At 54.0% G+C, this 27,963-nt stretch overlaps 3 protein-coding genes across 7 annotated transcripts in view; all 3 read right to left on the minus strand.

The window, feature by feature from the left end:
* Nucleotides 1–14,646, minus strand: part of CPT1C (carnitine palmitoyltransferase 1C) — a 20,979-nt gene extending 6,333 nt beyond the window's left edge. Inside the window, exons 1-13 of one of the 3 annotated variants that reach the window (XM_024768481.1) lie at nucleotides 14,377–14,646; nucleotides 14,064–14,126; nucleotides 13,816–13,970; nucleotides 8,623–8,762; nucleotides 7,222–7,393; nucleotides 6,989–7,090; nucleotides 6,769–6,906; nucleotides 2,278–2,355; nucleotides 1,937–2,011; nucleotides 1,748–1,832; nucleotides 1,115–1,310; nucleotides 818–1,000; nucleotides 13–118 (exon numbers count right to left, since the gene is read on the minus strand). In XM_024768481.1, the coding sequence (XP_024624249.1) occupies nucleotides 13–118; nucleotides 818–1,000; nucleotides 1,115–1,310; nucleotides 1,748–1,832; nucleotides 1,937–2,011; nucleotides 2,278–2,355; nucleotides 6,769–6,906; nucleotides 6,989–7,090; nucleotides 7,222–7,393; nucleotides 8,623–8,762; nucleotides 13,816–13,956 (1,416 nt within the window). In that variant the 5' untranslated portion in view covers nucleotides 13,957–13,970; nucleotides 14,064–14,126; nucleotides 14,377–14,646. Of the gene's footprint in view, nucleotides 1–12; nucleotides 119–817; nucleotides 1,001–1,114; nucleotides 1,311–1,747; nucleotides 1,833–1,936; nucleotides 2,045–2,277; nucleotides 2,356–6,768; nucleotides 6,907–6,988; nucleotides 7,091–7,221; nucleotides 7,394–8,622; nucleotides 8,763–13,815; nucleotides 13,971–14,063; nucleotides 14,127–14,376 lie in introns of those variants that run through there. The other 2 variants (XM_024768480.1, XM_024768482.1) reach the window with 2 other exon arrangements.
* Nucleotides 14,647–14,784: 138 nt separating this feature from the next.
* On the minus strand, nucleotides 14,785–16,503 carry ADM5 (adrenomedullin 5 (putative)). The gene is made up of 2 exons (XM_024768483.1): nucleotides 15,443–16,503; nucleotides 14,785–15,238 (listed from the first exon to the last, which is right to left on the minus strand). The coding sequence occupies exons 1-2, from the start codon at nucleotides 15,511–15,513 to the stop codon at nucleotides 14,983–14,985; spliced, it is 327 nt and encodes a 108-aa protein (XP_024624251.1). The 5' UTR covers nucleotides 15,514–16,503; the 3' UTR covers nucleotides 14,785–14,982.
* Nucleotides 16,504–17,310: 807 nt separating this feature from the next.
* PRMT1 (protein arginine methyltransferase 1) lies at nucleotides 17,311–27,873 on the minus strand. Of its 3 annotated transcripts, XM_024768762.1 has the most exons (11): nucleotides 27,745–27,840; nucleotides 25,465–25,518; nucleotides 24,802–24,903; nucleotides 23,881–24,036; nucleotides 23,675–23,738; nucleotides 21,487–21,629; nucleotides 20,586–20,673; nucleotides 20,384–20,499; nucleotides 19,345–19,495; nucleotides 18,978–19,099; nucleotides 17,312–17,627 (listed from the first exon to the last, which is right to left on the minus strand). In XM_024768762.1, the coding sequence occupies exons 1-11, from the start codon at nucleotides 27,778–27,780 to the stop codon at nucleotides 17,544–17,546; spliced, it is 1,116 nt and encodes a 371-aa protein (XP_024624530.1). In that variant the 5' UTR covers nucleotides 27,781–27,840; the 3' UTR covers nucleotides 17,312–17,543. The 3 variants fall into 3 exon arrangements, with proteins under 3 accessions (XP_024624531.1, XP_024624530.1, XP_024624532.1); XM_024768763.1 differs by lacking the exon at nucleotides 25,465–25,518 and having other exon boundaries at nucleotides 17,311–17,627; nucleotides 27,745–27,873; XM_024768764.1 differs by lacking the exons at nucleotides 25,465–25,518; nucleotides 27,745–27,840 and adding an exon at nucleotides 25,138–25,258 and having other exon boundaries at nucleotides 17,382–17,627.
* Between the last annotated feature and the right edge of the window lie 90 nt (nucleotides 27,874–27,963).

Below are 27,963 nucleotides of genomic sequence, written 5' to 3' on the forward strand. Positions count from 1 at the left end.
CAGCTGCCATACCTCCCACATGTGTCCTGAGATGGGGCAGTCAGCCCACGAGTGCTCCACGCTGAGGCCCAACTTCCCATTGGAGAAGACGATTAAGGAGAAGGATTTGTCAAACCAGCTGCGGGGGGAGAGTTCAGAGTATTCACCAAAGAGGCCAGGAGGGACGTCGGGGGGCTCTCTGTGAGAACTCAGGGGGTTTCTGTGGGGAGATCTAGGAATCTGGGCTGGGGTCCTGGTATGGGGAGCTCTAAGAAGGTGGAGATACTGATGGTCTCTGAGATGTGTCTCAGGTTTGGAGAGTTCAGGGCTTTTGAAAGAATGTGATAAAAAAGTTCAGGGTTTACGGATGCTGAGAGCTTAGGCGGACTCTCCCAGGAGCCTCAGAAATCAGAGTGGTGCCTGGTGGGCATCAAGGAAGCTGTCTGAGGATCTCTACGTAGGCGGGGTCCCAGGTGTGAGGTCCTGGGTTTGGGGTGCCTGCATTAAGGTCTGAGGATTCCATAGTTTGCAGTTCTGAGTCTGAGGTCCCCAGGCTTGGGGTCTAGCTGCAGGTCTCTGGGTCTAGGGGTCCCAGGTTTGGCATTTGTTAATCCTCATATCTGGGGTCACTGGGTCTGAGATTCTGAGTCTGGAGTCCCAGGTCTAGAGTTTCTCAAGGTCTGAGGGTCCAGGTCAGGGGTTTGGTGGTCCTTAGATCTGTGGTTCTGGATCTGGGGTCCCAGGTCTAGCGGTTATCTGCTTCAGAGGTCCCCAGGTCTCAATGCATTGGGTCTGGGGTCACAAGTGGGGTGGGGTCCAAATCCCCAGGCTGACTCACCGGTCGTGGCCGCTACCGGCCAGCAGGGCGTGGGCGTAGGCATCTAAGGAAGCTGCGGGGTCCTCCCTGGTGAGCCCCGCGGGCTCAGAGTCGAGTGATACAAAGAAAGCAGCCCCTTCGACGGCCTCCAGGGCCTCCTGGGCCTGGGTCTTCAGGGACCTCCGCACCTGGGCCCACATGTCCCTGTCGGGGGAGTGCCTGAGTTCCGGCTGACTCTCTACCCTGCCCAGCCTCCACCCAGCCTGCAGCCTCAAGATGCTGGCTGGACCTCCGGGCCCCCAGATCTGTGACCCTCACCTTGGAGCAGCCGTCAAGGCCGCCAGATGCTCCTCGTGGGGGCAGGCAGGAGAGGGGTCGTCCAGGATTCGCTGGAACTGCTGCTCCAGGGCCCGTGGGGAAAGCAGGCCGCTTTGGGTGTGGGTCCCCAGGCGGAAGAATCGGCCCCGGTGGAAGACGGCCACGTGTCTGCTGTCCCGGAGGTGGCGAATGTGGTCTAGGGGTGATACATTATAAGAATAACGTGGTCTGTGATGACCTAGATGCGTGGAATGGGGGCGGAGGTCCAAGAGGAAGGGGATATATGTATACATATAGCTGATTCACTTTACTGTACAGCAGAAACTAATACAACATTGTAAAGCAGTTATACCCCCCCCCAAAATAAAGAATAACGACCTTTATTAGGCACTTTACCAAGTGGCTTGCACTGTCTGACACACTCCTTTAATCCTCACCACCCTAGGTACCCTTATTACCCCATTTTAGAGAAGAGGAAACTGAAGCTCAGAGAGGGTAATAATTTGCCCAAGGTCACACAGCTTGGGAGTTACAGAGCTGGTATTTGAACCCAGGCAGGCTAGCTCCAGAGAGCGTGCTCTTAGCCACTACACTGTTCTGCCTCTATCAGTGAGGAGGGGAGAGGGGGCTCACCTTTGTGGACCCCGGGAATTCGCGTGGTGTTGAATATCTTCTCATACTGGGCAGAGCACAAGGGCCGCATTCCCATCAGCAAAGTCTGCAGGAGGTCATGGGCCCATGAACTGCTTCCCAGGACCCATGTGGCCTCATGGTCTCAGGACCACAGCCTCTATCCCCAGCCCGCGGGGGCAGCCCTCTTACCGGCAGGATCTCCTGTCGGTTCAGGCGGTGGCGGTACAGGAGGAGGGCGTGGACCGCGTTCCCCGCACGGGCGGCCTGCACGGGAGTGGGCGTGACATACAGGAAGTCCTGCGGCCGGTCCAGGGGATAGCAAAACGCCTGGGGTCAGGTTTGCCTCTGATGGGGGCACTGACCCCAAACACAGGTCTTGACCCCAACACAGGCAGGATGGTGAAATCCAGATTGTGATTGAGGTCACTGACCCTAAACCCCACATTCTACCCAGACACCCCAACCCTAGACCCCAGGAACTATGAACCCCATCCCCGGCCCGGTGCCTAACCTCCTTCTCCCCTTCTCACCATCATATAATAGTTGCTATTCACCATCAGTGAGTTCCGGGAGCGCAGGTACACAAATTCTTCCCACCAGTCACTGACCTAAGAGTGGGGCAGAGAGACACACAGCTGTGATGGCTGGGGTCAAGGTACGGGGGGAGTGAGTGGGGGAGGGGAGCCCTCCAAGACTTTGCTATGGCAAATAGGGAGGGTGGAGCTCAATGAAGGAGGCATCAAGATCAATAACTAGCAATAACCTAGAAGTCCATCGATGGGGGATCAGTTAGCTAAACCATGTAACCCTCGTGTTATGGAACACTTCACAGCTGTTAAAAATAAGTTACATCTGGGCTTCCCTGGTGGCGCAGTGGTTAAGAATCCGCCTGCCAATGCAGAGGACACAGGTTCGAGCCCTGGTCCGCGAAGATTCCCACATGCCGTGGAGCAACTGAGCCCGTGCGCCACAACTACTGAGCCTCCACTCTAGAGCCTGTGAGCCACAACTACTGAGCCCGCATGCCACAACTACTGAAGCACACGCGCCTAGAGCCCATGCTCTGCAACAAGAGAAGCCACCGCAATGAGAAGCCCGCGCACCGCAACGAAGAGTAGCCCCCGGTCACAGCAACTAGAGAAAGCCCGCGTGCAGCAACGAAGACCCAACGCAGCCAAAAATAAATAAATTAATTAATTTTTTTAAAAGTTACATCTACATTACTGACAGAGAATGAGCACCAAGACAGGCTGCAGAGTGAAAGAGGCTAGGCACACAACAAGATATATGAAACTATCCCATTTTATTTAAAAAAATACTACTAAGGCCCAACCTGTTCACCAAGTGGATGAATAGACAACCAAAATGTGGTCTATCCATATGATGGAATGTTAATATAAAAAGGAATGAAGTTCTAAGTCTTCGGGGCTACAACGAAAACATTATGCTAAGTGAAATGACTCAGGCACAAAAGGACAAATAGTGTATGATTCCATTTCTATGAAAAATCTAAAATAAGCCAATTCGGAGAGACAAAGTAGAACAGAGGTTGCCTGGGGCTTTGGGGAAGTGAGAATAGGGAGATTCTGCTTAGTGGACACAGAGTTTCTGTTTGGGATGATGAAAAAGTTCTAGAGAGAGATAGTAGTGATGGTTACACACCGCTGTGACTGTACTTAGGACCACTGAATTGTACACTGAAAAATGGTTACAGTGACAAATTTTATATTATGTATATTTTATTTTATTTTATTTTATTTTGCGGTACATGGGCCACTCACTGTTGTGGCCTCTCCCGTTGCGGAGCACAGGCTCCGGACGCGCAGGCTCAGCGGCCATGGCTCACGGGCCCAGCCGCTCCGCGGCATGTGGGATCTTCCCGGACCAGGGCACGAACCCCTGACCCCTGCATTGGCAGGTGGACTCTCAACCACTGCGCCACCAGGGAAGCCCAATATATTATGTATATTTTAATCACAATTAAAATTATATATGATATTTGTTTTATATATAATATTAAATATTAATGTGTTATGATATATAACCTATTACTAAATACTTTAAAATTATATGTTATAAATAAAAATTATATACTTAAATATATGTATATATCTCCCTGGGTATAAATATATGTATATATACACTCAGAAAAGACTCTGACCAAAGTGTTTCTCACAGGCGATGGTGGGAGAAACAAGAATTAAAGGGAGGTAGTCAGAGAGGACTTGAATGTTTTCTAGATGTTTTTCTTTCTTCTATGTCATAGAATTGCATAGAATCTATGAAGACATACATGTTTGCTTGCGTCTTAAAGTTCATGGCATCCTACACTTCCTTACACTTAGACTAGGCAGGATGTAGTTGTCATTCCCCGGAAAGGTGCAACACCTTCTGGAAAAATCCATAAGTTTCCAGCGAACGGTAGAAAAGTTCGATATATTGACCTAGCCAGGGGTTATCTGGTTATATGCATACATAAAACTTCATTAAGCTGTACATGTAAGATCTGTGTATTTTACACTACTATATGTATAATATTGTGGACTTCCCTGGCTGTCCAGTGGTTAGGACTCTGCACTTCCACTGCAGGGGGCATGGGTTCAATCCCTGGTCGGGAACTAAGATCCTGCGTGCCCCTGTGGCCTGGCCAAAAATAAATAAATAAATAAATAAATAATTTGTAACATTATATGCATATCATGTACCATTTTTTCCAAAGAAAAGCCTCACCAGCATCAAAGCTTGCTAAAGTCTGTGACTCAGAAGAAAATCCTAGAGATAATTGTGGAGCAAGATTTTAAGTTCCAGGAACCCAACTGTTGGGATGGGAGGTCGGGGAGGGGTGGGGCAGTAGGGGCGTTGGGGAGGTGGCGATGAATCAGAAAATCTCCAAAGGAAAAAAAAAAAAAAAAGAAAGAAAGAAAGAAAAAAGAATTCTCTAAAGCAAAGCAAAAATTAATCTGGTTTTAATAAAGGCCACTTTAGGGCACTGCACCAATGGCTTTAGGTACATCATAGGATCTTTCAGGAAATGCTACATTGTCAAGGTTCTTACTGTATTCCTGACAACACAGGATGAAGCTGTGCGGAAAGTAGGAAGATACGGACAAGTCGGAGTCAAAAAGCAATTGAGAAGAGATGGATTCTGAGCGTGAAAGTCTTAGGGATGCTTAAGCCAATTTATTACAATTTACATTTCCGTTTTTCTGAGCTTGCTTGGGAGTGATAGTTGATACAAATCTATGTCTAAGTAAGCCTGAGCTGTTTTAATGTATACAGTTGATTCTTATCACTCGCGGTCATTATGTCCTGTAAAGTGGCAGTGAACGCTGATTAGCAAACACTGAGCCATTGTTCCAAGGGGAAATCAGGGTCAGGTTCCTTCCAGCCCTGTTCCATCTCAGCTGGGAATGTGCGCGTCGGGCAAGCCAAAATTTTTGCCATCCTGCGCATGTCCGTGAATGACTATGAAAGTGCCATGAATACTGATTTGGGGTTACAAATACGTTTTAGCAAGTCAGCAAATCCGCAAATACAGAATGCATGAATAATGAGGATCGACCTATATAATAAGTGATAAGAAAGCACTGTGTTAGACTTTAGTTATTTTCCCTTAGTTGTCCATAAGATAATGGTGTATGTTATAACTGGCAGTGCCTTAGAGGTACAATGAAATATATATAATATGGTGTGTATATACATTATTTATATATAATAAACAACACATGTTTATATAATTTATATATTATATAATTGCTCTATTATTTATGTGTATATATATATATATTTTTAAAGAGCAGAATCTGGTCCAAGAGCATGAAGGGGAAAAAAAAAAAACCCTTAAAACTAAGGCTTGTTGGGCTTCCCTGGTGGCACAGTTGTTAAGAATCTTCCTGCCAATGGAGGGGACACGGGTTCGAGCCCTGGTCTGGAAAGATCCCACATACCGCCGAGCAACTGGGCCCGTGCGCCACAACTACTGAGCCTGCGTTCTACAGCCTGCGAGCCACAACTACTGAGCCTGCATGACACAACTACTGAAGCCTGCGCGCCTAGAGCCAGTGCTCCACAACAGGAGAAACCACCGCAGTGAGAAGCCCGCGCACCTCAACGAAGAGTAGCCCCTGCTGGCCGCAACTAGAGAAAGCCGTGCACAGCAACAAAGAACCAAAGCAGCCAAAAATAAAATAAATTTATGGAAAAAAACCCACTAAGGCTTGCATAAAAAGAATGAAATATTGCCATTTGCACAACATGGATGGACTTAGAGATTATCATACTAAGTGAAGTAAGTCAAAGAAAGACAAATATTATATGGTATCACTTATATGTGAAATCTAAAAAAGTGATACATCTGTCTCTTCTTCCTACCTCCACCTCATCACATGCTGCCTGACAGGTATTTGTGGCTTCCTACGGAATGGGAGGCCTGGAAGCCGCTTACAGGGTGACTCGCTTACTGGTTCTATGCCTCGGTTTCCCAAGGATCTCAACTCAGACTGCGTTCTAGGGCTCTAGCTCCTGAAATCATAGTAGAAGCCCGTTTGGCGTCTTTGCCCAGACAGGGGAGAGGAAACAAGAACTGGGGGCGGGGCTTAGAGACTCAGCAGGCCAGAGGAGGGGCTGAAATGTTGAAAGGGGCCCGGAATTCTGGTTTAAATATTGGAGGGTTGGGGGCGGAGCTCTGGATGTGGGCGGACCCCGGAGGCGGAGCTTAGATTATTGAAGAGCCGGGCTCAGAATGCGGGAGCATGGGGGGACAGGGCTCAAAAATGTTGGCACAGGATGGACGGGTTCCAGAATATGGGAGAGGAGGGAGGAGCTCAGAATATTGGATCCATCTGGGGCTGGGCTTAAAATATTGGAGCGTGGGGGCGGGGCTCAGAATGTTCTCACGTCTGGAGTGAAGCTCCAATCTCCGCTGGGCCTGGGAGTTGTGGGCGGGGCGGGGGGCGGGGCGAAAAACTGGCAGGGTTAGGAGGGCCGGCTCAGAACCTTTGCCTACAGGATGCTGTACTCACATAATTGGACGCCCACCAGGACTTGAGCTGAAGGTACCACTGCAGCAGTGACGCCTGCAGCCTCAGGAATTCCCGTGCTAGGGCCGCGGTCCAGTCGAAGTCCTCGTCGGAGAGGACGGGTCGGACAGACTCCAGATACTGAGGGGCAAGGAGGGGAAGACGGCAGGTCACACCCCACTGCTCAGCAGCCTCCCGCCCCATCCCCGGGTACCTGGCCCACCTTGCGCACAGTGTCCTGCACGGAGGGCACAGGCTGACGCGGCAGGGAGCGTTGGTAACTGAAGAGCATTGGGCGGCGGCCGGAGAAGATGCGAACCAGGGCCTGGCGGAAAATTAGTGGTTCATTAAACTCCTCACTGCAGCCCGGCAGCCAGGTGTCGGGGGTAGCGGGGTGGCAACCCACAGAGAGAATGGGGCAGAGAGAGTTTGAGCAGGGCTCTGTCCCTCGCATACCAGCCAGGTCTTGGTGCGTGAGGACATGGCTCCGTGGGGTTGGAGGAGCCAGCCGTGGTAGGACAGAAGTAGCCTCAGGGCCACATGAAGCGTGAAGATCAGAGCTCCCCACAGACACGAAGCAAACAGCGCGGCCGCCAGGACCCCCCGAAGCCTGTGATGCTGTCCACCCCTGGGGTGGGGGGGTAGAGAAAAAGAGTATAGGCCTGGGTCTCCTGGCCTCAGAACACCCCTCGCCTCCAGCCCCACCCAGCGCCTGCCGTTCCTAACACTGACTCTGATCTTTTAGCTGTTGGAGGAATATCCTGTAGCATTAGAGTTGGTCAGAAAAAGTCCAGTTTCCTCATTTGCTAGGTGTGATTTTTTCTCGGTACACCCACCATCTCCTCCCAGGACTGCGGAGACACCAAGCTTCTAAAATCACTTCCCATGGAAATTGGCAGGTGCTTAACAAATAAGAGCTGGTATTTCTAGTGAAATATACCAGATCAAATTACACTGTAAGGCAGTGGTTCTCAATGTGTGGCCCTTGGACCAGCAGCATCAGGACCACCTGGGAGCTTGTTAGAAATGCAAATTTCTGGGCCCCATGATCTCCATCTCTTGGCGTTCAGGCTAGCAATCAGTGTTGTAACAAGCCTCCCAGGTGACTTCAATACAAACTCAAGTTCAGGAAATGCTGGCCTAAAGATACAGTAAAGCAACATGTTTGCAAAGTTGCAATAAGACAGGCTGTGAGCAAATCCCACCTGGAGGACTCGGGGCAAGCCACTTCCCCTCTGTGGGTAAATCTAGCCTTCCTAGAAATTTCTATGTCTGATCCTGGATCTGCCCTTTGAGGCCGTCTGCACAAAGTTTGAACCTTCTTCCCCAGGAGGACTAATCCAAGAGTTAGAACCTGCCACTTCACCCACATCTGGTTTCCAAACCTTCCCCAACAACTATAGTAATTCAACCACTCCTATTTAATAACCTCCTAGTAATGTACTGAATATTCCACATGCGTGATTTTGTTTAATTACTCCAACCACCCTAAGAAGCAATTATTATTATTCCCACATTACAGGTGAAGACCCTGACACCAAGAATGGTGAGGTCTCTTGCCCAAGACTACACAACTGTCGATTAGCAGAGTTCATACTTCCATTAGTATATATAACCATAACTGGATATTGTCTAGTTTGCCACCATCCCCTTTAGCAAGAAGCAGCCAGGTTGGAAAATGTACAGAGACAAGAGAGGAAATCACCTCCTTTTACTTGAGTCTGTACCTTTATTTATCTGACCCCAAGTAAGTCTCAAGGGTTACTTTTCTTTAAGGGGCATACATGCTGATAGAGAAACTTACTGGGTGGAGGGAAAGGGATTAGGAGGTTACTGGGCTGAAGTGGGAGACCTCACCAGTCTGGCAGCAACTCTTTGATTTTCTCCATCAGTCCTAAGGAAGGATCCAGCTGGAGGAACCAGGCAAGCTGGATTGCACTGAAGAGGAACAGCCAGCTGAGGGGGCTAGCAGGGAACACACCTGTGAGAAAATCGTTCTGCGGAGAGGAAAGGGCACCTATTCAATCAATTATCCCATCTGCTCAGCACCATTCTTAGATGTTGATTCAGCACTGAGCTGGCTGTACCAGACGCCGTGGGGAACAGACACATCTGGGTCTTGCCCCCAGGGAGGTCAGACCAGAATGAAGTGAGTACTAATGGCGATAGGATAGGGCACGTTGCTCAGCCTGAAGGAGTCAGGGAGGGCTTCCTGGAGGAGAGGTTACTCCCAGGCAGGACCCCGAAGGTGAAACTGTCAAAAAAGCAAACTGGTATCCCCTATACAGCAGGGTCCAGAGCTCAGGAGCTGGCCATGGGATGACTGAGGAATGAATGAAAGTGTTGGGTAACTAATCAGACTCCCAGGGAAGCATGCTAGAGTTGACTAACATTTCCTTTTAAGTATTTATTTATTTATCTTTGGCTGCGTTGGGTCTTTGTTGCTGCGTGCGGGCTTTCTCTAGCTGCGGCGAGCAGGGCTGCTCTTCGTTGTGGTGCGCGGGCTTCTCATTGTGGTGGCTTCTCTTGCTGAGGAGCACGGGCTCTAGGCGCGCTGGCTTCAGTAGCTGTGGCACGTGGGCTCAGTAGTTGTGGCTCGTGGGCTCTAGAGCGCAGACTCAGTAGTTGTGGCTCACGGGCTTAGCTGCTCCACGGCATGTGGGATCTTCCTGGGCCAGGGCTCGAACCCGTGTCCCCTGCATTGGCAGGCGGATCCTTAACCACTGCGCCACCAGGGAAGCCCCAAGAGTTGACTAACATTTAATGAGCACTTACTACATGCCAGGTGCCATTTGCAAGGCTTAACTCTTTAATTAACTCCCAACAACCCCGTGAAGTAGGTACTAAGATGTTCTCTTTTTACAAAAGAAAACACGTAGGTTCAAAGTCACACAGAGAGCATGGTTAAGCCGGGATAAGAGCTGCTGTTGGTTTTGGTATCACCACCAGGGTTCAAGAAACCACTCCCTCTCCTCTTCCCACATTTTAATAGCCAAGAAGGCCTCAGAGATCATGGTGTAGACCTTGGGCTCTGGAGTCCCCACCCTCTGCGTTCAGATCTCTGCTCTGTCACTATCTAGTAGAGTGACCGCAAGCAAGTGACTTTACCTCTCTGTCTCAGTTTCCTCATCTGTAGAATGGGAACAATCCCAGTACTTGGCTCATAGGGCTGTCACAAGGGCTGGATGAGGAAATATTCCACAAATGCTTACTGCAGTCCAACAACAGTGACAAGACAGCAAGATTCCTGCTCTCATGGGGGATAGAGACAATACCTACATAAGTAAAGGCTTTAGTGAAGTGGGTCGGATGACGAGAGGTGCTATGGAGAAAAATAAAGCAGAGGGCTCGGGGTGGGGGGAGCAGAATGGTAAATTGCATAGCTCATAGCCAGGCACACTGTAGGTCCTCAGTAATTATTATGATGATCCCCTCTGTTGCTAAGCTACTTCTCACTGGAGATGTAGTTACTTGGCAGTCTCCCTTTGGCTTGGCAGGAAAAGGTTACTGGCAAATGTGGTTATTTTTGTTGTTTAATTTTTTTTTAAAGAAGTTTTCAGTTCTTCTATCTAGGGCTCTGTATTGCAATAGAACAGGGGCATCCCAATAACAGGAAATGTCTCCATAGCACTTCCCAAGTACAAGGAGCATCATTAAATTATCTCGTTCCCCTGTCACTCAGTAAGATAGAAATTATTATTATCTTCATCATATGGGTGAGGAAACTGAGGAGATAGGAAGTTTGAAGAACTTGTTGAAGGCCACATGGCCAGGAAGTGGTGGAGGTAGGATTTGAACCCAGGTTCCCTGGCTCCAGGGTCCACTGTCAATCACTTAAACCATCCGGGATGCCTTGTGACCCTAATGCACCAGGATGAACCACAAGGTACCGAACTCTGAAGTCTGCCGTATCTCAGAATTTCATATTCATTTGGAAATGATTTCAGATGACACTCAAATCTCCTGCCAATGAACCACCCACTAAGTGCCGGATGCCGTGCCATATGCTTGGCTCAAGTGACCCACTGCACATAATTCGCAACAGCTCTTTTGGCATAGATATTGAGATCACATTCTAGAAAAGCACCCCAGGATAGTGGGGCCTCAGCATGGACTCCAGAGCCAGACTGCTAATTCTAGCTCTGCCTCTACTTCTGCATCTTAGCAGCTGTGTGACCTGGGAAAAGTGAAAGCACCTCTCTGGGCTTCTGTTTCCCCATCTGTAAAATCGGACTAATGATAGGCTTACCTTAGAAGGCCCTAATGGGACTTCCCTGGCAGTCCAGAGGTTAAGACTCCATGCTTCCACTGCAGGGAGCGCAGGTTCGATCCCTGGTTGGGGAACTAAGACCCCACAAGCCACGCGGCACAGCCAAAAACAAAAAGCCCTGATGAGGACCAGATGAGCAACAGAGTCAAAGGGCTTGGTTGGTACTGAGCCTGAGACACATTACTACCTAGTCTGATTTTAGAAATGAGAAAGCAGAAGCTCAGAGAAGTTACTAACATGCTGGAGGCTACACAGCACCTATGTGGCATGTAAGACAAGAATCGCGATGCTGGAGTGGTCACTTCTGTGAGCCAGGCCTTCTGCTAAGACAACTAATGCTTACAACAATCCCTTGAGGCAGGGACTGTCAAGGTTCCCATTTTTTAAGTGAAGAAAGTAAGGTTTAGGGCTTCCCTGGTGGCGCAGTGGTTAAGAATCCGTCTGCCAATGCAGGGGACACGGGTTCGAGCCCTGGTCCAGGAAGATCCCACATGCCACAGAGCAACTAAGACCGTGCGCCACAACTACTGAGCCTGCGTGCCACAACTACTGAAGCCCGCATGCCTAGAGCCCGTGCTCCGCAACAAGAAAAGCCACCAAAATAAGCCCATGCACTGCAATGAAGAGTAGCCCCTGCTCACCGCAACTAGAGAAAGCCCGCATGCAACAACAAAGACCCAACGCAACCAAAAATAAATAAATAAAATAAATAAATTTTTAAAAAAGAAAAGAAAGTAAGGTTTAGCAATGAGTCTATGGAATTACAGCTCTGGCATTGCTGATGGCACAGCCCCCATCTTGGGACCAAGTTCCAGGAGCTACGGCTTCAGGGTGGTTCCTGGGGTCCCAGACTGGAGAGGAAGGATGTGAGAGCTCCACGTGACCATCAGGGAGAGAGGCAGCTATGTGATAGAAAGGCAAGAGTTGTCATTATTACAATTATCAATTAATACTAATATGAGGATCTGGTGGGGGCCATTTGCAACAGGTGACATGAGTCAGAAAAGAGCTTCAGAGGTGACTCAAATACAGGGGTGACAGTCAAAATATTCGACACAGCAACACCCGTCCAAATCCGTCTATAAGCATAGAAATCAGAACAGTGGTTGCCTTGCAGTGAGGGTGAGGTAGGGAGTGCTGGCTGGAAAGGAGCTCGAAGGAACATCCTAGAATGATGGCAGTGCTGTCTTGATGGGGAGTTGGTTACACAGGTATTATACAGGTTACAAAGATATTACAAAATTCAAGGACTGTACACTTAAAAACAATCTGTGCATTTTTCTGTATATAATTAGATCTTAGTTTAAATGTCTATTTATGTGTATATATATAAATGTGTGTATTTAACCACAGGCTAACATTTTAGCTGCTGGGTTGGCCTGAGGTGCAGGGGGTTCCAGGGGCGGGGTCTCTCTGGGAGTTTGGGTTAGTGGCTATTTATTCACTGGAGCAGATACACCTCTATTTTAATAACCATTTTAACAACCAATATGGCCACAGAAGTGTGATCCACCCTGCTCAAATGTCTCAGCTTCCAGAGATCCTCCTGGGCTGCCCCCTGGTTTTATTATAACACCTCCATGCTCCCTCTTCCCTGCCTGCTTTATCTTCCTCCATAGCACGTCACCACCTAAAATACTCTATGGTTTGCTTGTTTATCTTCTTTATTGCCTTCTCCTCCAGCTTGATCAAGAGCTCCATGAGGGCAGATCTGTCCGTCTTGCTCCCTGCCGTGTCCCCAGTGCTCCAAACAGTGCCAGGCGCTTAACAGATGCTCCACAGATATTTGGTAAATGACGAACAATATTATAATCTAAAGCTAACACTTACTCAGCACTTGCCATGGGCCAAGCACTTGGCTCAGTGCTTACATGTAAGAATTCGTTTAATCCTCGAAACTGTCCTGTGAGGGAGGTGCTACCATCACTCCTGTTTCACATGTGGGGAACCTGAGTCTCAGAGCAACGCGCTTGCCCAAGGCCACAGAGCTAGTCAGTGGCAGAGCCAGGATTCAAACTCAGTCCTGGCAGACCCCATAGGTGTTCAAGACCTGTGTTCACAGAAAGAGGGTGTGACCAGCAGGGAGACTCCATACGTAGATGGCGCCAGAGTTCTAGAACCACGGAGTCTCGGGCTGACCTGGATGGGCCCTGGGTAGATGTGGGCATTCTAGGGCAAGGAGTTTGTCTTTTCTAGAGCTGGGGCAGCAGGGTTTGTGGTGATGGGTAACTAGACGATACAGACAGTGGAGGTTCACATCTCAGAACTGTAGGGAGGGTGCGCCACATACTGGAGAGGGTACTGGAGGTTCACAGCAGGGGCAAGGAGGGGCCTCTCAGACCCAGTGGGTAAGGACTATGGCAAAGGGGGGCCTTCAGGATTGGGGTGTGGGCTACCCAAGATGTTGATCAGCCCATGGGGTTCTGGAATCGGAAGCACCTCGTTTAGAGGTAGAGATGAAAGGGAACGATAAGGGGACTGAGTTCCAGAAAGTGGAGTGAAAGTTGTGTTTGTGGGTGTGGGGAGAGTGGGAAGGGCTTCCAGGAAGTGGGTACAAGAGGTAAATGGCAGTTCCCAGTAGGTGAGGTTGAGGATCCCGGAAGTGAGCCAAAGAGAACCCGGAAATGGCTTTAAGGGGTCCTGAAGTAGACACCAAAATTCCCAGAACGGGTGACAGGATCCCAGAAGTGGGACCACCAGGATGCCGGAAGGGAGCCTCAGGCATCCCGGAAGCAGGTAACTGGATTCCCGGAAGGAAACCAAGCCGCAGCCCTCCTCACCCAGAAACGGGACAGATGCCTTTTCCAAGAGCGCAGTCCGGAGAGGTAGATCTCCTGCAACATCGGGGCACTGAGCTCCACTTCTCCCGCGTCCGAAGTCAGCGAGGGTCGGAAGCCCACGGCCTGGTGCGCTTCAGCCATGTCACGCTACAGCCCTGGGAGGAGGACAGAGGGTCATTCTCCAGACACCCAGCCCCTTCTCCGCAGACCCAGGGATATAGGACGCCAGCTCACCCTTCCCTAACCACCTGAGGGGTCTTGAGGGTCCTGGCCGAAGACTCCGGTATCGGGAGGACTTCAGTTGGGGACCTCTGTGAACGCACAGAAAGGCAGGAGGGATAATTTGTGGGATAATAGCCCTTTTGCGGCTATTCTGAGAACATGGTGCGGGGACAGTGACCCCCCCCCGCAAGGGCCTTTCAAGATTCGGGGTTCGGGGCGGGAAACCGGTCCAGGGTGAGTTGCGGGATCTCGGGAAAAACATTAGTCCCAAACCCATTTGAAATGAACACCTGCTGAAATCCCCTCCGTCCTTTCGATTCCCAGCCCACAGACTCCTACCCGCCTGATTCTCCACCATTGGGCCTTCCCCGTTCTACGCAGCACTTCTCCTCCGAACCCCAGTTTCTTCGACTCTCCAGCCCACTCTTTTGTTTCTTTTCTTTCTCTTTGAGGAAGGAAGCTCAGCTTGGAACTCACAGCCCACGCGCGTGGGAGCCAGAGTGAATCTCAGCCCTACCACCCAGGAGAGGGGGGAGGACTGCTTTGGGGTCAGGTCGGCCCACCAAAACCACCCACGGAAGATGCAGCTGCAGGGATTAAGTTGGCGTGGAGGTGCTACAGCAGATTGGATTCAAGTTAGTCAGAGGGACTTCCGTGAGGGGAAAAGTGCGTGGGTAAAGGTGAGGGGCTCAGGGACCGAGCTCAGATTAGGAGGCCAGAATGGGCACAGACAAGCAGAGACTGAAACATGGAACTCTCGTTTTATTCAGCTCTGGACGTTAATATTCTTTGTCCATGCTGGGTCCGGTGTGCACGTGGTCCAGCCCAGTCGCTGCCTGGGGAGAGCCCAGGAGGTGGAGGTAGGGGAAAAGAAACTTGGGGTCACGGCTCCGATACACAGATGGGTAGACTGAAGCCAGGGGACGAGCAGAGATGTGCCCAACATCACCCAGAGAGCCGGGCACTGCGCTGGCCTCCTTGCTTCAGGCTGGGGTCCTGGAGACGCAGCAGGAGTCTGGCCGCGCGCCGCCGGCGGCGCCCATAGCTGTGTGGATCCTGAGGCTTGCGGCCCGCCTTCCCTGAGAGCTCCTTGGTGGAGGCAGAGCGGAGCCAGTATATGATCTCTGGCAGGCGGTGCGTCTGGCACGTGCCCAGTGAACAGAGGTGCCTGTGCTGCTGGGAGACCTGGCGCTGGGGCCGCCTGGGGATGGAGCGTGAGAGAAAAGCGGGTTCAAACAATCCACTCGAGAAATGGAGCCCTGTGGGCGACCCAGAACTCCGAGATTGGCGGGCGCGTTTCCTGATCAACTTCCGATTCCACCGAAGCGGAAAACCGCCTAGAGAAGTCGCACGCCCCTCGCGGTCTCCCTCCGGCTCTGTCCCCGCTGACACCGGCGTTTCTCACCTGCCCGCGGAGTCCGGGTCCCCCAGGGTGGAGGAGGCGAGGAGCAACAGCAGGAGGGGCTGGGCTGTCATCGTGGGGGTGGGGCGGGCGGGGTCCGAGAAACCAGTGGGTGAAGCGGCTCCTCTGGGCTGCCGCCCCACCCCCTTCCCGGGCCTGGAAAATGCCCCCTGAGCGCCTGCTTCAGTGCGAGGAATCCGGGCGTCCCCACTTCTCAGGCCGAGAAAATGGAAGCCAAGAGCCACACCACGCCAGAAGGGCAGGATTAGGATCCGGGCACCCACCTCCCGCACCGCGGCCACGGAGCCCTCACGGGTCCCGCCGAGGTGCTATCTACGCCCCTGGGAAGCCTCGGGAGACGCGACCCCTTTAAGGCGGAGAGAGGAGGGGCGGGGCAGCTGACACCTGCAAGTGACGTCGCAGCTTCTGGCTTCCAGGAAAGGGGTGGGGGCGGGGAAGCGCCAGGCTACTTAGATGCGAACTCACCCACATCTGTCAGGGACCAGACTAGCGTCAAGTCTCAGGGGACAGGCGACTTCCAGAGAGGGGGCTGGGCAATGTGGGACATTGGCACTTGGGACGGGTGGCAAAGACAGCCACCTGAAGTTGTAGAGAGAGTCTGAGCCCTAACACCCTCCTGGTAGAAGAGGAATAGGTGTAGACGGGTGTAGGGTGCAGGCAGGCCTAGAGCTCCAGCTGTACTGAAGCAGGTGTAGGAGGGCCATGGAAAGAAAAGCCTGGGATTCCGTCTCCGGTGATCCAGGTCGTGTGGACAGAGACCTGGGGGACCAGCTACTCGAGAAAGGAAGGGCAGGCACGTGTAGACACCATGTCGGCAGCAGGGGCTGAAAAGACAGCCCCTGGGGAGTTGTGAAGCAGGGTAGTGGAGCCTCAGTGTGCATCTCCGTAAAGTGGCAGAGGGTGGGAACCCCCCGAGCTCCGAGCCAGGATGGGGGAGGTAGCAGGCACCCACCCCCACAAAGAACTCTATCCCCGGACTTCCCTGGTGGTGCAGTGGTTAAGAATCCGCCTGCCAATGCAGGGGACACAGGTTCGAGCCCCGGTCCCCTGGTCTGGAAAGATCCCACATGCAGCGGAGCAACTAAGCCTGTGCGCCAGAACTACTGAGCCCGTGTGCCACAACTACTGAAGCCCGCGTGCCTAGAGCCCGTGCTCCACAACAAGAGAAGCCACCACAAAGAGAAGTCCGCGCACCACAACGAAGAGTAACCCCCACTCAGCGCAACTAGAGAAAGCCTGTGCTCAGCAACAAAGACCCAATGCAGCCAAAAATAAATAACTCTATCCCCCTCCAACACCGCCCCCCCCGACTCAGTTTCCCCAGATGGAGAGGGCAGGGCAGTAGTCACTGCCAGTCAGCCCTGGTTTGGCCTTGGAGGGTCCTGGACAGGAAAGAACATCCAGAGAGGAACAATGTGTGTGATGGAGGAAGGCGGGAGAGAGAGCTTTCTGGGGAACTTAAGGGCACAGCTGTGCCGGGAACCCACACCCCAGCCCTCCCCCAGCCCAGCAGGGCAGCTGGGAGCAGAAGTCTGGCCCAGTGGGGACAAGAGGGACCAGGGCCTCAGGAGGCCCGAGAGGGAGGTGGGGGGAACAGACCCCGAGAGCCAGTGGAGAAGGCCCTGCGAGTGACCTGAGGGCAGAGGTGGGCCAAAGACTTGAGAGCAGGGCTGTGGAACCCCAGAGACGGCGGGGGTGGGGTGGAGGTGTAGTAAGACCCAGAGACACAGAACTGGTGACAGAGACCGGCAGCCACCAGCAGGCGCTGTCCCCACGCTCCAGGTGCCTGGCATCTCAGCACCTAAGGAAGAAACCCCAACCCCACTTCGCCCCCAGGAAGCTGAGCCGTCCCAGCTGAGGATTTATTGGCGTAAATGCAACCATATAAAAACATAAGTTATGAAAAACACAGTCACGATGTGCCCGCAACCCCCCCCCACCCCGCCCCGGCCCAGGCCCCAGAAACCCCCTTCTGTGGGAGGGAGGGAGAGGAAGGGGGAGCCCCGAAACTGCCTAAGAACGCTGCAGCCCCTGGGCCCTTGCAGGGCCGGCCCGGCCGGGGTGGGAGAACCCGGATGCTGCCTCAGCGCATCCGGTAGTCGGTGGAACAGGACAGCTCGCACAGCTGGCCTTTGAAGTCCAGATCAATGGTGAAGTCCAGGTCGCGCTGTGGGGAGAGTGCGGGCGTGAGGGGGAACCTGGGACAGGGCAGGCCAAGACAGAGGGCAGCGGGGGTGCAGTAGGGAGGGGTGGCCACCCCAGCCCACCTGAGGTGCCGTGGGCCCCCCGGCTGTCTACACACCCTCCCCAGAGACCCCACACTGCCGGTCCCACTCCCAGCATGTCTTGAACCCCACCTGACTCCCTGTGAGAAGCTCCATGTGACATCCTCAAACCACCTAGAACCCAGCCACGCCCCCCGCCTTGGGTGGGGTGGCAGAGCTCAGCTGCTGTCTCTTGCACCATGATTTCCCCCATCAAAACCAGCCCCATCAGCAGGTTATTTTCTCCTTCTTTCACAAGAAGCAAACTTCCTCCTCTCAAAAAGCTCTGTGGTCCCACCCCACCGTCCCCACTTCCTCTCCTCCAAGGCTTCCTGGACGCCAACCCTCTTGTGCCCATCACCCCCAGCATGCTGGAAAAACTGGGGCAAAGTCACCAATGACCTCAGTGACTTTTGCCCTCAGTCCTCACTGCACTTCACCCCTGGCTCCCAGCTTCCTCCTCCCTCTCTGGGTCTCTTTCAGTTTCTAGTTTGCATTTTCTCCACCTCTGCACTACTGACATCTAGGGCTGGACCACTCCTCGCTGTGGGGGGATTCTTATCTTGTGCGCTGCAGATAGAGCAGCTCCCCCGCCTCTACCCACTAGATGCCAGCAGTACCCCTTCTTCAGTTGACACCCAAAATGCCTCCAGACATGACATGGGTGGGTGGGGCAGAATCATCCCTGGTTGAGAATAGTTCCTTAAACCGGTTCTCATATCCCTGACTTAGAAAGCGGGCACACCCACACTGGCCCCGCAGAAGCTCCTGACTTTGCCCTAGACCTGCTTCCCCACCGTGTCTCAGGCTGATGGCAGCTCCATCCCGCCAGGTACTCAGGAGAAAAAAGCAGGGGAAGAGACGGCCCTCCTTTCTTTCCCTCACCCCCATACCTGGGCAAGGATATCCTGTCAGCTCTCCCGCGGGCCCCGCCCCCACCTGCTCCAATACCTGCCGGCCCCTTTCCCAGCTGGACACAGAAGTCACCTCCCACTGGCATTTACCACGTGACTGTCCTGTGTCTAGAACATGAGTGCCAGGAGGGCAGGGGTTCAGCCTGATCACCGCTGGGGCCCCAGGGCCCCCTGGTTTACTAGTAGGTACTCAATAAAACTGTGGTCCATAGACAGACCTGGGGGGCCCCCAGACAGATGAGGTCAGAGCAGAGTGTAGCCAGGTTGGCTGGCAGGCTTGGGGCTGAGGGGTGCTGGGGCCCCAAAACGCCTGAGTCTACCCCGCCCCCAGAGCCTCACGTTGTTCTTGGCATTGGGCCGCATGCCAATGGTGCCAAAGATCTCCTCGCCCGTCTTCACCGTCAGGTAGTCCTCCATGTAGAACACCGTCTGCTTCCAGTGCGTGTATGGGGACTCAGGGCCTGGTGGGGGAGGCGGGTCAGCCGGGCTCACCCGCCTCCTAACCTTCCCAGCCCACACCTTCCCCTCTGCCCGGACAACGGCCTTGTCAAGCCTGGGAGGGGCTGTTTCACGGGTGGGGAAGCGGAAGCACCGCACGCTCAGGTTGGCTGGCAGAGCCGGCATCAGAACCCGGGTCCTCGGTGTCCCCGTGGCTCCCTCTGGCCACTCCTGTCACATGCCCCACGGCCCCAGGGCCCCGCCTCACTGGTGGAGAAACCGGTCCTCTTGTGGCAGCGGGTGAACTCGATGTTGAAGTAGGCCACCAGCGCATGCACGTAGTCGTTCCGCTTCACTTGCAGGCAGAAGGGGGAGGTGAAGGTCAGGTCTTCCACCTTGACAGTGTAGATGTCCACCTCCTGCGGGATGAGCCTCGTAAGCCCCACTCCCCGACCTCCGGCCCAGCGGGGAAAGCTGGGGGTGCCCCGCTGGATGCCCTGTTCCCTGCTCTCCCAACTCCAGCCCGAATTCGACAGTTCGACCTCCTACAACAACTACTGGTCCTCAGAGAACCGCCCGTTTTCCCCTCTCCACTGCCTGTACCCTGCCCCTGGCCACCATCCCCGCCTCCGATGCGGCAGCATCTTAACAGGGTTCCGTGGCTCCCGCCCTTTCCCCCCACATCCCTTACTCCACGTTATCAGCCAGTGCGACAGTTTAAAAACAGATCATGTCACATCCCTGCTTAAAATCCTTTGACTGCTCCCCGGTGCACTCAAAGCAAAACCGTGACTCCTGACTCAGGCCATGGAGGCTCGCCCAGTCAGGGCATCTGCCCTGCCATCTCCCTCTACAAACTCCCTCCTCCACCCAGTTTTGCCCGCCATGAGCATCCCAGCAAGATTTGATACTGCGGGTCGGGAGGGAGACCTCAAAAAATGATGGCTGCTGGTAGTCTTTATCAGGGATCCATGGGTGTATAAACTCACTCGTGCTGCTGGGCTTTCTGCATTTGGTGGCCCTGCCTGGGGTCTTAGCTGCCTGCCTTGGGCGGACGTGCCCTCCGGGAGGTGTGCCTTGGCGGCAGGGCCAGCCTACGTCACTGCCTTGCTCTGGAACCCAAGGGCCTTGCCTGGCTCACAAAGCCCTTTAAATGAAGTGGCTTCTCCAGGTGTCTAGCACCACCTCCAGCAGATCCGTCAGGCTCCCAAGACCTCGGGCAAGCAAGCACTCTGTGCACCGAGGTCCCACGCACTGGCCCTTCTTGGGCTGACCCTGCGGGACACCCAGCCACCCCACCCCCTCACCTTTATCAGGCAAGCGTTGGTGACCAGCTGCTTGGGGTCCACCACATCCACCAGGGGCTCCTTGATGGCCACGTCTTTGATGCAAGACATGTCAAAGCCGTACACGTTCTCCCACCCTGGGGAGGAGGGGAGGGGTGAGCCCGTGGGGGCACCCGGCCCCAAGCCTTCCCCACCCCTCGGGCTCCTCAGGCCCCGAGCTCACAGTGGATCTTATAGTCTTTGTACTGCCGGTCCTCGATGGCCGTCACATACAGCGTGGCTCGGTCTGGGAAGATGAGGCCGTCGGGTGCCTGCACAGTGCAAAGGAGCAGGGCAAGGGCATGAAGGATGGGGGGCCTCGGCAACGCTGCCCCATTTTGTCTCCTTGCCCGTTTTGTCTCTTTATCCACCACCCCGGCCCCCGCCCTGGTCTGGGCTACCAACATGTCCCACGTGGACTCCTGAAGCGGCCCCCTCACCGGTCCCCAGCCTCAGCCCTCGGCTTGCTCCCCGGATGGCTGCCTGATGGCTCCCAGGAGCATCTAAGTCAGACCCTGTCCTTCAGAGGTCCTGAGGGATCCTCAGAAGCACGCCCCCACCCCCACTCCCCTGAGGAGTAAAGCAAAGTCTCTCAGGGGTCACGCAAGATCTGCACAGGCCCCTCCACCCCTCGCCTCCCCCACGCACTCCTGCCCCAGAACCTATGCACTGGCTGAAATCCTCTGCCCAGTGTGCCTTTCCACTCAGATCCCACACAGCTCCTTCCCATCCTCTGTTCAGGTCTCAGTCACCTGGGAGGCCTGCTCTGACTTGAGCACCTGGGACCACAGCCTCCCAGTCCCTCCCTATCCCTGTGCCCTGCTATCGTTCTCTTCCCGGCACTAACTCTCCTGACACTGTACCATCTCCCTGTCCCTGTCTAGCTTCCAGTACTGGCTCCCCTCTGTCTTGGCTGTGGGCCTCCTAACATCTGTGTAGATGTATTCAATCCCCTGTATTCACTGCCACTGTGGGAAATACCTAACATGGCTTTCCTTTTCTGCCTAGACCCTGACATATGCTCAACAAAACAGCCGAAGGACCCCGGCCTGCATCAGCTGCTCCCGCCCCACTGGGGGCCTCACCAGCCACTTGTCTCGGGCGTAGAGCACGGTGTTGAGCATCGACTCGTAGAAGAGGCAGTAGCCCATCCACTCGCTGATGATGATGTCCACCTTCTCCACCGGAAGCTCCACCTCCTCCACCTTCCCCTTGATGATGGTCACCACTGTGGGGCAGACAAGGGCACATGCCACCAGCCCAGAGGAGGCCCATCTGCTCGCCTCCCTTGGGGGGGATGGGGGATGGTCCAGGGCCTGGGGACCCCACTGGGACAGCTCTTGTCTTCTCAAGGAAGGGCTGGGGGTTGTATTGGGGCATCTACAAAGAACTCCGCGAGCTGAAGCCACACCCTGTTAACTTAGTTTTAAAATTCATTCATCATGGGGTATTTCTGAGGTAGGAGCAAAAACTTTATGTGGATTAGGTATTAGGTGACATTAAGATTTTGCCACTAACAGTCAGGCCTAAGGCCCGGTGCGGAGAGCCCTTCGTCCTGGGACATGAGGCGCAGTCAGAAAGGTGGCTGACCCTTCGCCCGTCACGCACTGCACATTCGTGGGGAAGCTGCTAAACCATTCGTAGACGACCTGCTTCTGGGTCAGGGTTTCATACTCAGCAGAGCAGCTCCCTCGCTGCAATCTATTAAAAGTCAGGCCTTGATGCGAGGGTTTTGTTTTGTTTTATTTTTCAAAAAAATAAAAATTAAAAAAAAAAAAAAGATTTTCCCACTAACATGGTCTTTGTTTTTTTTTTTTGGCTGCACTCTGCAACTTGTGAGATCTTAGTTCCCCGACCAGGGATTGAAACCCGGCCCCGGCAGTGAAAGCGCCAAGTCCTAACCACTGGACCGCCAGGTCATGTTTTGTGTGTGTGTGTGTGTGTGTGTGTGTGTGTGTGTGTGTGTGTGTTTTAATTTATTTATCTTATTTATTTATTTTTGGCTATGTTGGGTCTTCATTGCTGCGCGTGGGCTTTCTCTAGTTGAGGTGAGGGGGCTACTCTTCGTTGCGGTGTGTGGGCTTCTCGTTGTGGTGGCTTCCCCTGTTGTAGAGAACAGGCTCCAGGCTCAAGGGCTCTAGAGTGCAGGCTCAGTAGTTATGGCACACGGGCTTAGTTGCTCCGCGGCATGTGGGATCTTCCTGGACCAGGGCTCGAACCCATGTCCCCTGCATTGGCAGGCGGATTCTCAACCACTGTGCCACCAGGGAAGCCCAGGTCATGCTTTTCAAATGGCCTTATCTATTAGAGACACACGCAGCAGTACTTATACAGTCGGAATTTGCTTCGAAAGGAGATATTTAAAGCTGAGTGATGGGTACTTGGGGATGCATTATATTAGTCTCTTTTAATAAAATCCCTTCAGCTTCTAGAATGCCAAGAGCCCTCACATCTGAAAAACCCACCATCTTCCCATGTTCTCTGCCCCTCAAACCTTGCAGGTGGGAAGGACAATTTGGCAGTATCTGCCCAACTTCCATTTTTGACCCACACGATCCTACCTTTATGAACTGACCTCACAGATACACTAGTCTGTATATGAGATGACAATGACGTTACACGTAGGGGGATGGAAACCTAGGAAGCTTAAATGCTCATCACCAGGGGCTTGGTTAAGAAAGCTGGTGTATGTGTAGACAGATGATGTCAGCCATCAAAAAGCAACATCCTCTCAACATCGTGAGAAGTGTTAAACCACATGATAAGCAGGTGAAAAAAGCAAAAGGCAGAAGACTTGTATTAATATGTATGAAATGCTATCTGTGTCAAAAACCAGCACATGAACGTAGAAACACACACACACACGTGTATTTGCTCATAGGTACAGACTTCTCCGGAAGGGACCATTGGCTGCACTCAGAGAAAGGCGGCTGAGAGGCAGGTAGGAGACTTCTCACTACAGGCCCTCAGATGCCAACCACGTGACTCTAACACTCACTGAAAAAACGAAAGACTGCTTCTTGCCCCGTCCCCCTCCCCTCTTTTCTAAAGACCGAGAAACTGAGCTTGCCACTTCTGCACTCAGATTCTAAGACGACTTGTCAGGTGGTGGGTTCTGAGAAGGCTGGATTCTTGGGCTGTCGGCAGCCCAGAGTCCACAGAGGAGGAACGCCTGAACTTGACTTCAGTGGCCCCCATCCCCTTGCCGAGGGCCCCGGGGAAGCTGAGATCACCCGCTCCCTCCCCACCAACCCGTTCTCTTCCTGGGCTCACCGTGGTCTAACTTGTTGGCTTTGACGATCTTCACCGCATAATCAGAGATACTGGAACACTCGATCTGGGGGCCCAGGAAGAAGGGAGGGTGAGAGCCCCCCCCAGTCCCACCCTCAGTCCCCATCCCCCTCCACCCAATCCCTGAGCCCCAAGGGGCCCCTTTTCTGTCCCCAGGCCCAGGCCCGCCTGCTGCCTAGGACACTCACCCCGATGACCTTGCGGGCCCCGGCCTTGGCAGCAAACATGCAGAGGATCCCTGTGCCCGAGCCCACGTCCAGCACCACCTTGTCTTTGAAAAGGTGCCGGTTGTGAAACATGGAGTTTCGGTACGTGAGGGTGCGGACCTCATCTTTCAGCATTTCCTGGAGGGGGTGGGTACAAAGATATCATGAGGGGGCCTGCATCCCCAACTGTAAAACAGGGTGCCCTGGCCTCCAACACACTGACAATTTCGAGAGCTAGAGCTCAGACCTGAAACTTGCTTTAGTCCCATTCGAACAAGTCATTTCCCTTCCATACGCCTCAGTTTCCCTATTTGTAAAATCGGACTGGGTGGACTAAACTTCCGTATCAGCCACCTTAGGTTCTACCATTGCCACCAAAGCCCCTGTGAGCCTTGGCTTTAAAAAGTCCTCAGCAAGTTAATGCCACTGAACCGCATACTTGCAAATGGTTAATTTTGTTATGTATATTTTATAACAATTAAAAGAAGAAAAATCTTCACAATTCCATCCCAGCTGCTTTCTGGGACCTCAGCCTCCATCGCGTGCAAAAGGATCGAGCAGCCTTCAGCACACTGGGCACGAGCAGCTGGGGGACAATCCCGCCGCCGGTCACAAGAGGGCGGCAGAGACCGGCAGGCCCTGAACTCTGGCTAAAGTCTCAGGCACACATGCGCGCTCCCACCCCAGCCTCCCAAGAGGGGCCCAGCAGAGAGCCAGGCTAACCTCTGTCTCCAAGGCAACGGCTGGGAGAGGCGACCCTGGAGCGTGAGCCTCGCATGCGCAGAGGGGAGGCCCGCTGCCAGGGAAGGCAGTGTGCATGCGTTGGAAATTAAGTTCCAGCCCTCCCAAACATTAACTCCCCTGAAGATTCAGCAGCCTTATGAGCTGTCTGTCCATACTCACCTCGTGGATGCCAAAGTGAGCATAGGAGTCAAAGTAGTAATCTTTGGACGTCATGTCCTCAGCGTTGGGCTTCTCGCTGCTTTCTGCCTGGGCACAGGAGACCTGGGAGGGGGCGGATGGGAGCAGGGGTCAAACCTGGGGGCTCCCCAGAGACTCTTAAGCCTCCAGGTCCCTACTTCTCCCTGGAGTATAGAACCACCCTCCCAAACCGTACCATGGCAACCCTAAAAGCCCCGCCTGCCATCTTGCCTCTCCCAGGAACCCCCAAACCTAACACCCCATTTTCCTCTTCCAGGACCCCCCCCAGAGCACCATCCAGGAGAGCACCCCTGATACCTCAGCCACGCCTACCATCTCTCCAGTCTCTCTGCCCCCGTCTCTAGCTCAGCCCACAGCTGGGGAGGGGAGGAGAGGGGAAGGCAGAACAGGGACAGACATAGGGAAGGACAAAGGGGGGCTGGAAATGGAGTTAAGGAAGTAGCCACAGTGTTGGGGGAGGCCAGATAGGGGCCACAAACCTGGAGGGAGTTTGTACTAAGTGTTTCTGGGGCACAGGGTAAACTGATTTGAAGCAGGAGGGATCATAGTTAAGACCACTAGAAAGGGCCTGATGTGTGACAAGATATGTATATGTGGGGAAGGGTCTCACAAAAGGATATTTACTTCTTCAAGAGGCGGCTGGAGGCTCATCCCATTAGCCAAGGTGGCTACAAAATTCTAGGAGAGAGTAACAGGGAGAAAGGATTAGCTACTGGGAGTGACTAGGGGAGGGCCAGGCCAAGGGACCCGGGCTCTTGGGGGACAAGGAGGTGTTTCCTACAATTTTGCTTTTTTTTGAGGAGAGTGGACAAATAAAGAGGCAAGGCTGTTTTTAAAAGGGTGCGGGGCAGGTGGGGGGGAGTAGAGGCGGAAAGGGGGTTCTATCCCAGCTGTGGCTGGAGAGATGGTGGCCTGCACCCACATTGCCCCTCTTTGGCCAGGCACCTGATGACACACCTCCCCCATCCAGGCCAGAGGAACTGGCACCCACTGGGCACACAGACACTGCCAGCTGTCAGTCCCCCTCATCACCTAATCCCCCCAGATTAGGTGACACTTCCTGACACAAAACCCCATCCTGGGGTGCCATGAGTAGCTGGGGGAGGGTGGTTGGCAGGGTGTACCCACTGGGCACCTGCCACCTCCGCAAACCAGTCTCTCGTCTGAGAGGATTCCAGAAAGGAGGTGTGGCACACAGACGCCCCCACCAGAGCTGGCACCCCAGCCGCTAGCTCCTGCCTTGGACTCAGGGAGTCCCAAACAAAACCAGTGAGAGCCAACCTCCTCGATTATCACCCGCTGCCCAGGAGGGTAGAATACCAGGGAGGAGGCCAGACTCTGGACCCTCAAGCCCACCTACCCTCCATTCAAACAACCATCCCAGGCCCTGAAACCCCCCAGGTGTGGGGCAAAGTCCTGGGGCAACCTCTGGGGAAGGTATTTCCTCCACCCACACAGGCCCTGGTCCAGGAGACAGCCGAGGGGGATAGGAGTCATTGGAGTGACCCCTAGGGGCTGCCCCACAAGGTATGCATCTTGGGAGCCGACCTCCCATTCCAGAGACTGCTACAAGGTAAGGGGTGAGAGTAGGGAGACCCCATCAGATTACAGCTTTTCCTGATGTAACCACCCTCTAGGCTCCAAGAAGCGTGAAATCACAGACATGACCCCCTGGGCTCCAAGCCCCACCTCTATCCTCCCAAGCCAGTGAATGACGCGGATTAAGAAGGGCTGCTGGTGAGAGGATTTTCCCATCGGGGCGCATTTCTCAACACAGCCGATACCTCCGCCAAACAAGCCCCCAGAGCGCTTGAAACACAGCACCGAAACCAGCCCCATAGGGCTGCATGAGAATCAAACCTCACGGGACACCATTTCAGGCAACCAGGCTCAGGACCCTCAAACCGGGCCTCAGGAAAGGGGAGGTCAACTCCCACCCTCACAAATGCCCCAGGGAGAGAACGGGCTCCAGAAGGGGGTAAAGTTCGCTGCGTCCATTCCCTCACATCCCCTTCCCAGTACAGATTCTCCCTCCCCTCGCCCGGGAGGGCTTCGACGGGAGGTGGGCTTTGGGACACGCCCCATGAAAAAGATGTCCCTCCCACACACCCAGAAATGGCCACAAGGGGGTGCACAGGGCCTAAGCCGGAAGGATCTCCTTCAGCTAGATGCCCCCCCACCAGCCAAAGGGAGGTCACAGGGGCATGCCCCATCCCCCTAGCTCCCAAAGAGGGGAGAATCCAGGCACAGGAAACAGGGGGTGGGAGGGGGGCCCGGAGGGAACCAATCCTTCGTCTTCCTACAATCTCAACGCAAGAGTGCACGAAACCTGGACGGATGCCTGAACAGATGCCCTGGTCCGGGAAGGGATTTGAGAGTCGAGATACACTGCCCCTCCCAAGAGACTCTTTACTTCGCGGAGGTCCCCAAGTAAGTCCCATCCCGAGGTGCCTGTCACGATCCCCGGGGAGGGGGTCAGGGGGCCTCAGAAGGAGGGTCGGAGCCTCCTCTCCGCCCCCCCCGGGGCGCCCCTCCCCCGGCCGGGGGCGGGGCCTTTGTCCCGCACGTGGAACCCGCCGGGCCAGCGGGCACGGCACACCACCTCCCCACCCACCGCGCCGCGGCCACGTGGGGGCCAGGCCGGAAGCGCCCCCAGCCCTCCTCCACGTGGAAGGGGGCAGGAGACCCTCGGAGCGGCGTGCTGCCTCAGGCCCCCGAAAGCTAGGGAACCCGCACTTCAAACGGTATCTCCAGATCCGGAGAATGCGGCGCCCCCTCCGTACGGCTGGGGGCCTTCAGCCCCAATCCGGCGACTTAAAGCCCCTTCCCCAAGACGGAGGCATAAAATATCGACCTCCAAACCGCCCCGCGCCCCCTGCCCCTGACGGCGCTCCAGGCGCTCACCTCCATGATGCAGTTCGCGGCCTCGGCTGCCGCCATCTTCACCCGCGCCTATTCCTCCTCCGGCCGCCGAGACCCCCCCCTTCTCCGCACTCCCCCGGGACCGCCTTATACCGGAGGGTCCAAGGCCCGCCCACCGCGACCCCGCCAGGAGATCTCATTGGCAATGGAGGCGACCCGTCTGGGAATACCGTTTAGCAATTGGGTGAAGAAGGCGCCCAT

The sequence above is a fragment of the Neophocaena asiaeorientalis genome, unplaced genomic scaffold, assembly GCF_003031525.2.
Source record: "Neophocaena asiaeorientalis asiaeorientalis breed wild unplaced genomic scaffold, Neophocaena_asiaeorientalis_V1.1 scaffold629, whole genome shotgun sequence".
In the NCBI taxonomy this organism is placed as follows: domain Eukaryota; kingdom Metazoa; phylum Chordata; class Mammalia; order Artiodactyla; family Phocoenidae; genus Neophocaena; species Neophocaena asiaeorientalis.